The sequence below is a fragment of the Rhopalosiphum maidis genome, chromosome 3 (genome assembly GCF_003676215.2).
Source record: "Rhopalosiphum maidis isolate BTI-1 chromosome 3, ASM367621v3, whole genome shotgun sequence".
NCBI classification, from domain to species: Eukaryota; Metazoa; Arthropoda; class Insecta; order Hemiptera; family Aphididae; genus Rhopalosiphum; species Rhopalosiphum maidis.
Genome location: NC_040879.1, coordinates 9,074,825 through 9,084,754, shown reverse-complemented (window position 1 = coordinate 9,084,754; position 9,930 = coordinate 9,074,825). Strand labels below are relative to the sequence as shown.

At 29.1% G+C, this 9,930-nt stretch overlaps 1 protein-coding gene and 1 pseudogene across 1 annotated transcript; one reads left to right on the top strand and one right to left on the bottom strand.

Annotated features, from left to right (window-relative positions):
* Window positions 1-50, bottom strand: part of LOC113559699 — a 963-nt pseudogene extending 913 nt beyond the window's left edge.
* An 861-nt stretch (window positions 51-911) lies between these two features.
* LOC113559706 lies at window positions 912-8,978 on the top strand. The gene is made up of 6 exons (XM_028188648.1): window positions 912-942; window positions 2,733-3,244; window positions 4,047-4,326; window positions 6,452-6,661; window positions 7,239-7,552; window positions 8,577-8,978. Exons 1-6 carry the CDS (start codon window positions 912-914, stop codon window positions 8,976-8,978), a joined length of 1,749 nt encoding a protein of 582 aa, XP_028044449.1.
* The last annotated feature ends 952 nt before the right edge of the window (window positions 8,979-9,930 follow it).

Below are 9,930 nucleotides of genomic sequence, written 5' to 3'. Positions count from 1 at the left end.
AACGTTTCATGTGATACAGTTATAAATGAACTCAATTTCTGAGTTGACATGTTATAGATGAATTTTTTTTTTAAGGGACTTATAGAGTTAAGTACAAGTATACTTTTTCATGTAAGAACTTACGTAGACATACCCAGAGTGATTTTTACCTGCTATATCTCACGTGGTAATTTATTCCTCCTACATTTTTTTTAATGATCAAGAAAAAACAGAACTAAGGAAAACGAGAATCACTATATTATAGTATGATGCTAAACCATTTTCGGTAAAATTGATTTTTTTAATATAATATGTTTCAAAAAGAATAACTGTAGAAACAGAATTTTCACCAAGTATTTATAAGTATATATAATTTTCTATATAATATATTATATAATTTAAAAATATTTAAATTATTTTTGAGATGTTTTGAGAAAACTGAAATTTTTTTTTATAAACGCTAGTAAAATATATATGAATATACACTTTGAATTAAGGTTGATTGCATTTCATTACTATTTTTCTTTTAAATCCTGGTTTAATTGACGATTTTAAATAAATATTTATCAGTACCAGATCTACACATTATGTAACCTGGGGCACAACATAATATTAGCGTCCTAAAAGTCAAGTAAAAAATGCATGTGACCTAAAGTGTGTCAAAATACGGATTATTATAGGTGATTTAATTAATCTCCAATGATTTTCTTCTAGTTTTATTTTATTTTGTAATTATATCAATTCCTTTACCTTCACAAATTGACATTTCAAGCATTTTCCATGAATAAAAATACTTTTTATAAATATTAGAAGTTCATGTTCTGGTATTCTTTCTAACACTTTTTCCCAATTAATAAATCCATCTAATGTTAATTTTCACATATTTTGTCATTTGAATTTATTTAAAAACAATTTGCATGGTACACGAAGTAATGCATTTTTTGATTGGAGTAGCTAAGCCAAGTTTGATTTCCATTAAAAAGATTTTTGATAAACAAGAAACATTAATAGATCGCCCTCTCTTTCAGATCTAGTAAGGTCCAACTTTTTAATATAGTTCATCTTATTCTAACAATATGAGTTTTTTGAGAATCTATTATTTTTTCAGGCCATGTATCACAATCTTTGAAATCCAAAGTTTCATTTTCACTTAATTTCAATGACATAAATTCGGACATATTTAGATTTTTATCTTAGTTATGATCAATATTAATCTCCTCGACAATTAGCCCAGAACTACATTTCTCAATGTTCTCATCCTCTTCAGCATCTGTCTCCTTCTCTTCATTTCTATAATAAATATTAGATATTACTGTACTATATTATTTCAATAAAAATATAGTAATATATTATTAAAATTAATTCATAAAATTTTCCGAAAACTATTATTTTAGAAGTTATACTTGTTTCAAATTCGCGGTTAGGTATTAAATTCTAAAATAGTACGTATTATAATATCGATAGTAATAAACTAATAAATAATAATAATATTAAATCTCGTCTAATTATTATAAACTATATATCTAATAATCTAATAATTGTAATATAGAATAATAATTATAAATAATTTCTAACCTCTGCAACATTGTGTATTAGTATTACCCAGCCAATTACGAAAATATGCCGAAGTGCGCTCATTTTCTTTTTCTTTTTTCGGAACTCATAACCAAATAATTTTTTGACGAATGTCTTTTCTTAATTATTACCAGTGTAACTATATTGAATTAAAACTATTTAATTTGAAATACTTGTGTAATTCGAAACAAAAGATTCAATTGTAATAAAAATAATTAAAATGTAATAAAAATTATGTTTGAAATTGTAAATTTGCGCCCCTCTATGATTAGCGTCCGGGGCATGGGTCCCACATCGTCCCCCCTAGATCCGGTGCTGATATTGTATTCTAGTTACGGGGACATACAACTCCTATAATGCTTATATGTTTTGATTACATTAGGTATGTTGACAATTTTCTTAATTATTCATCTGAGCGTTTTTTTTTTATTGTTGAAATTTAGTAAACTAATTAAATATAAATAGACATTAATATTTATAAATTAATGTACCTGTCAATTAATAGTTACTATGTCGCTTGTTAGTTGCATCTATAATTATTAGAATTGGTTGCTAAATACATCAATATTACATTCTATTGTACTCTTGAGGAACATAAACTTTTGAATTTTGATATTATTCATTATTTTGGACTTATGTTGAAAAACTATCTTTGAAATTTGAACTCTCTCTTTGGCATTACAATCATACTTAAGTAAATCCAGTTTGGAATTCTTGTCTTGTGTCTCAGTCGCGGCATTTGTTGATGTCTTTTTCTTTTGTCTATATATTGTTATCCTTCATTGAACAACAAGCATAGAATCTTCAAATGCTGCATGTACTTTTTTTTTATTTCTCGATCTCTGCTTCTTCTTCTAATTTTACTTAAAGTTTTTATGTCGAATACCTGTACTTTTATAACAAACTGACATATTTTCATATTAGCGTTGATAATAATTACCAGGAAATATACCTGAACAATTTATTTTAAATATGTATAAAATTTAACTTAAATGGTTGCGTATAGCAACTATTGATTAAAAAAAAAAACATTATTAGAATTATTAATTTATAAAATTCAGTTTATATTTAGTTTATATTTTAGGGAATTAGATTAACTACATATATTATTGTATCATTAAAAAATGAGCAATTTTAAATTATCTGACGTTCCCAGAATTAATTTAGAACATGGTAAGAACTTTTAAACCCCGTGGAAGTTCAGAAAATAAAAATTAAACAGGAGTTAGATTCCAGAAGAAGACGATTTTTATCAAATTGGGAATTAAAAGAGAAACGCATCCAGAATTTTAAAAATAGCCAGAAGATCAAAAAAGTAAAAACAATTGCCAAAAATAAAATTAAAAATGATGAAATCAAGTTTCGGATAGCTGAGATGAGAGACTTTGAATTTTATAGAATCTTGAATCTGAGGAATAAATTTAAAATAAGAGATAAAAAAATAATGGCAAATTTAGAAAATCTTAAGCGTTTTGCATTTGCTAAGAAACTAGAAGAAGATTACAACAGATATTGGACTAAAATTGATAGACATACAAGGACGACAGAAACCAACAAATTATTAATAGAGAGATGTTTAGACCACATATATCCGACAGTTGAAGAAGAGGAAATGATTGATGAAACAGGAAATGAAAATGAAGAGATAGAAAAGAAAACGGAATCTTCAGAAAATTGTTTATACATTCCCGTGAGTGATATGATAATACAATTTAACCGTAGACAATTTTCATAGGTAATACACACACACATTTACAATCGTGACATTCTAAATATTTATGTACTTATAATGATTCTAAAGGTTAAATTATTTATTTGAAAAATTTTTACAAAATTAATTTTTTTTTTCATTTATTCGATATAGTATTGAACGGTCGATCGCGACGCCCTTTCGTATTTTCTTGAATTTTTAAATTTTTTTCAATAAATTTGTATCCACGAATATAAAATTTATATTTAGAAAAAGCAATAAATAATTATGAAAAACGAGATTATACACAGATATTGAATAAAAGAAGTGTATCACACATTTACAAAAATATATTATACACATATTTTTTGTTTATTGACAACCTAGAAAATCTCAGAGGTCGATCGCAAGTCTATTAAAGTTGGCCACCCCTGCGGTATACTACTGCATTATGGGTATGCTTTTCAATGGTTTCTTTATGGATTATTAATAAAACCATATTGGAATATCAATATTTATTTTTTATTCCCCATTTTAATATTTATTTGAGTACCTAATGTGACTGTGACACATTTTTGCCTAAATACTGTCCACAGACATGGAATGTCACTGACTACAATAAGAATCGTGTCGTAAATTTTCTTTGAAAAATTGTATGCTTAATAATTGTTAATATAATTACTGCGTAGTTATTATAATCGCTTTCCCTAATCAGTAATCGTTTTATGATATTTTAATCTAAATTACTCGCCGTTAAATCATTATTGTGTAAGTTTATACTCGCGTTTTATCGTTCGCACAGCAACATTTACATTCGGCGGACCGCTACACATTTCTCGAGCGGATTCAGAATTTAAGAATGAGTTTCAATAAATGCAATCAGTATGCTGAATTCTGGGAAAAGACGGCACCGCTATGGGACAAAATGGCAGTGTGTCTGCAGACCAGCGATGTCGCGACACCAGCAGTCAGTAGTTCGTACGTTAACAACGAGTACGCGGATGAAACGACTCGACGAGAACATGGCGAGTTGGTGGAAAACAACCGGCCGCCGACATTGGTGCAGGAGATTATGATGAACGGTATCGTTGCAATTATTAATTTATTGTTGTGATATTCGTAATTGTACGATTGACATAGAGTACCTAACAAAACAAAAAATATAAGCATGTGGATACCGTTCTGTTGTACAGTATAGATATTCTATGGATCACTCGATCACTGTAAATTGAATGTGTTAAATTCAAATACTCAATGATAAATCTTTGTATAAAAAAACAATTCTGATCTGCAGGGACCAGAGTCTATCAGCCTATATTACTTAGTTCTAAGCATAACGTATATCTTGATATGTTTTTCGTTATTATTATATTGAAGTAATTTATTTTAATATAAGTATTACGGGGTAGGTAGGTGGATTAAATTTTTACCGAAAAATTGCATTTATTAATATTTTATAATTATAAGAATACATACCTGTTCCATATTGTATTTATCTTATCAACTTTTGAGTCAAAACTACTTTACAGTAAAACACTGGTTAAAATAGTTCTTAGTTAAACAGTTTTAAAAAATCATTTTTAACATTTTTCAGTTGTTAAATCAACCGCTTATGAGAAATTTTTTTGTATTTTCGTAATTTTGCGTTTACATTTAATGATAAAAAACTATGAAAAGTATTGAAAATTAAAGTATCTATCTATAAATAACCAAAAATAAGTCAGAATATTTTGAATATTGCATTATATACGTATTGTATATATTTATATTCAAGTATTTACGATTATTTGTGTTTAAATTGTAATATAAAAATCGATATTATCGAAAACTAGTTATGTTTAAAAATTCTATTTTTTAAATTTTATTATTTTTTTGTTTTTCCCGATTATTTTTGAAAATATCATGAATTTTTTACTGTATCCTCCAAAATACCAACTAGATCTCAATATTCTACTAGAAACCACCTAAAAATTTAAAATCATTTTTTTTATTGCTTCAAAAGGCGATTATAGACAAAAAAACACAAGATTTCATTGTTTTGCTCAGAATCTAAAATTATAATGTAACAACACCAACTTCTGATTACTCGTGAATCATTAGGAAGTATAAACTGTTTATATTCAATTAAAAAAAAAAAAAACCAAAGTTTAGAATTATGGTCTTCGTGCCGTACGTATTAATAGCTGTGCCATTTGCTGCGTATAATTTTAACGTATCAGATTTTTTTTTTCTGTCTGTGTTTGACGGTGGTACAACTGAGATGTTCGCACCACTGTCGACGAGGTACTTTAGTTTGCTGTTGATATCGGTCACAAATAAGCGGTTTGTTGTGTCTGCACAATCAATTGCCGCTTCAAAAGGTTTGCTTTTCAGTTTTTTGTGTTGTGGCTTGAGTGCATTTTGCACCACGAGCCTTTGCATATTCTAGCTTGATCCTTGAACTTAGAATGATAATAACATAGTCCATTTCTCATCTCGCTACTGTCATGAGACTTGGACCTTGTTCTTCTGTACGCTCTAGAATCTTTTCTGTCGTTGCTACGCTCACGTTGGTTTAAATCTTCGATTGCTTTAGTAAGTGAAACAATTTGTAACTCAAATTTATAGCGAATTACTGCTCTGGCATGTGCATGGCTTCTCAGCGCTTACGGCTGCGACAGTATTTATTTCACTTACTTCGTGAATTTTATCCGCCATTTTCGACAAATTACTTAAAGAGTCCGCACTTGTCGTCAGTATAGTCTGCACTTGTATTGGTAAACGCTGCAACCACAAACTTTTTAACAAATCTTCAGTTAACTGCTCGCCCTTTTGCATCTTCCGCAAAAGAAACGATAGTTTTTTACCACCTAGCTCTAAATCGCGCAGCAACTTTTTCAATTTTTTCTCTTCAAATTTGATAAACGCTCGGCGAGTACTTGTTTAAGTTTTAGGTATTTTTTACTTAACGGTGGTTTTTACAAGATATTTTTTCCAAATATTAATATATAATAATTAATATATATTACACTTGATGCCCGAAATAATAAAATATAACCATAATTATATTTTGAGTTCTTATTTTTTTCATGAGTGAGTATTCAAATATTGAAAACAATTACTCATATAAATATCACGTATCTGCTATAATTATTTTTTTATTATTGCTGATATATTTTTAATTGAGTGTTTTCACATTCGTATTATACTGTGCCGTTTTATGTTTAGACGTGGACTACTTCTTGTCAGACGAAATAGTGCTTCAGACGTTAGAACGGGCCAAATCGTTATCCGAACCGAACGTGTCCGCGGCCGACCTTATACACTTGACTAAGTGTTTAATCGAATATGAGGCTGACGTTAAAAGTAACGTTGCGTACATGGTGTCTGGGCTGACGGAGAGAGCCGTATTCGAGTTCACGAAAAAAAAAATTTCCGGTAAGTATAAAATCAAAGTCGTATAATACTATTTATTATTATACCATTTATATCTATATAATCTTACACTAACTGCGGAAAGCGTTTAATTTCAGACTTAATAAACTCCTATCTATAATTGCCTCAATTAAAATATTTAATTTTCGCGGAGCAGTGTAATTAAAAATATCAAAAACACAATTTTATTTTTATCTATGTCGAATGGTTCTATAACTAATTAAAAATTAAATTTTTTCGCCCCGAAATTCGCCTCTCATTATTTCAACATAATTTAATTCTGTTTCGCATTTTTCCTACAAAATATTAGCTATTGCCGTTTAATACTTCCTCATATATATATATTTTCTTGTTTAAATAACTGTTTTATTTCATTCAGTTTTGCAGTGTCTTATTATCAAAATAAATAGGACATTAATTAAATATGACGTGTAATATCATCGCCAGTGAATTTTACGTACAATTTTCGTATATAGATGTATCTTATTTTGATTCATATACGCGTCGTACTATGAAACGAATGAGCAATTATAAGTATTATAATATTATATTTTATACGATCGCGACTGATTTTTTTCAGAGAAAATATTTGTGGACATGCGTAGAACCATTGATAGGCTTCAACGCTTGAACGACGACAAAGTAATTCCCAACAAACTGATGAAATACAAGAACAAGGTCGGTGTTACCTCTTTCGTTTGCAATATGATCAACAACGTCAATGACAAAAAATTCAAAAGGTTCGACAAACCTATCGATGACGATCCTCGTTACGAGGCTCTGATTTCAGAAACGGCCGACGATAAGTTACAGAAGTTTCTGTGGGAAAACTATAACCAAGAGATAATGTCCCCGATAAGATTCACGATGCATCGACGAGTGCAACTTTTCGAGGTAACTGTGTTATTTTTAACGTCACTGACAAGTTACCAAAGTGTTTCGAGAGTTAAGGACCTATCCTATCTATATGTTTTTTATAAAGCTTAATTGTAATCAATATATTTACCAAAAGTTAAGAAAAATATAATTCTATTAGTTCATACTGATTCTAAATGACTTCCATAATCCTTTTTCTTCTGTGTCCACGTCAAGGCCGTTGTTGATTGTCATGTAAATTTTACGAAATCATAAAAAGAATTCATAAAGTATAAATAATATTTATACTGATATAAATTATCACACAAAGTATTTTATGATAATTTATTATTACACTCTAAATTGTAATGCATGTAAATTAAAAATAATTTACTCACTAAAGACCGATGAACAGTCTTCACCGATTTTGTAACATAATATTTATAATTATTTATTCAAAAGCAATGCGTGACATACATAAATGCCAATCTACATGACTATCATGTATTTACATGATAATTATTAGTGAGATGTTCTGATTTGTACAGTGGTCGTGTGTGACTAGATACTGACTAGACGGGATTGAGGTTACTAAAACCGTGAGCACATTTACATAAATTATCTATGAAGTGTCATGGTTTCTTTAAACAATTTTAATTATCTTTTCGAATATCATTTAAGTCTATAAATGTCATGTCCTGCGCATATTAATTTACAAATGCAACTTGCTATAAAGAACCACCAAATGAAAAATAATTTAAACTTAAATTAAATTGTAAAAAAGTACATTGAATTTAAATTTTTATGGAAATATTATAGTTACATACTAATAATAATATGTCTTGGACTTTTGGTGCGACAAAAAAGTTTACGAACTAATAATCTCGCCAAATAAATTTGCTTTTTTTTCGTTCACACCACCTATGTTGGGTAGTATACTTACACAAACGTCATTGGCCATATTTTAGAAATATATTTTTTCACTGTTTCCCGTCGCTCACTCTCGCTGTTAGATGCCATGCGTGTCGTAGTACTGTCGTCTGATCTGTTATCGTTGTCTTAGCACGTCGACGTAGTGGTCCGGTCGTTCTTGTTGCAGGCGCACCAAAAAACAGCGCGTTTCGTGTCCACCGCCCAGGTAGACGAGTATACCGAGCACGTCAAATCGAAGACGAAAACCAATGACAAAACCATAGTGTCGCTAAAGATGGATTTAGTGTACAGGATTAGTCGGAAAATCGCAAAGCTGGTGTTCGGCATGTTTGCGACGGATGAACGAACGGCGCACAACCTCGAGGCGACTATCGACGCGTACGTGTTGCATGTATCGAATCGGACGACCCGCGTGAATTACAACAAACGTCACTACAAACCCCGTGAACGGGCTGACGTTGAATACTTCTTTGATGAGTACCAAAATATGCAGAACTCGCACCAAAAAAAATACCGGGCTCTACGTTGTTAATAGAAGTAAGAAAATCCATAGCACTGGTTAACTATAGCTATAACTTTAACTATATAAAATCTCACATTCCTCCGTATGCCACTGCAATATGCTTAAAAGAGAGTACAAAAATAATATCGTTGTAAATTTAGAATTTAATTTTATTAGGTTTTTTATAATTTAATAAATTATTTATTTTAGTATAAAAGTATTCGATAATTAAATCAAATTTTAAAAAAACATTTTAAATCAAAAAAAAATAAATAATTAAGGTATAGAATCGAATACTATCTAATTTAATATAATGATATATTATTTTGTCTCATGTATTTGTATGTTATATACTATTATAGTTATGTAACATGTGTAATACAATGTAAAGGTTGAATTATTTAATAAATAAATAAAATAAATACAAAATATATTATTCATTTTTTATTTTTTGTCATTTTTACATATTAGGTACACAATATTTTATTAAATTTAATTTAAAATTGTTGATTTAAACATGATCCCTCCAATAGTGTCTACATATCACTAAGTTCACAATTTCACATCATCATAATCTAATAGTTAAAACTTTGATCCCGTGTTTAAATGTAGGTAAAACGAATCACAATCAAAATAACATGCATTTCCCAGCACCCAGCAACCTCTTTACATTAAGAATCAAAAAGTTACAGCGAGTGCTTGAAAAAACTTCATTCCCGCCAAACATGAATATTTTTAAATCAGAATTTATTCCTATGCCAATACTTGGCACATCAAAAATCAGACTTAAAATTGTAATTTTTTTTGTAATGTATTATAAAGATATTTATTTTTATTTTAAAGAATTCGTTTTAGTGCAAAATAAAAAAATGTAATTCAACTGTTGGGGAAATGCCCCATAATTTTTAAATATTTAAATTATGTTTGAATTTGTTATATTTGCCAAGCCTCCATTGAAGTACCAAATAAATTCTTTACAAAC

Coding starts and splice junctions, on each gene's coding strand:
- LOC113559706 (XM_028188648.1), top strand. CDS start 912: ATGCATTTTTTGATTGGAGTAGCTAAGCCAA. Junction 943..2,732: donor GATTGGAGTAGCTAAGCCAA/GTTTGATTTCCA, acceptor GAACATGGTAAG/AACTTTTAAACCCCGTGGAA. Junction 3,245..4,046: donor AAAATTGTTTATACATTCCC/GTGAGTGATATG, acceptor TCGTTCGCACAG/CAACATTTACATTCGGCGGA.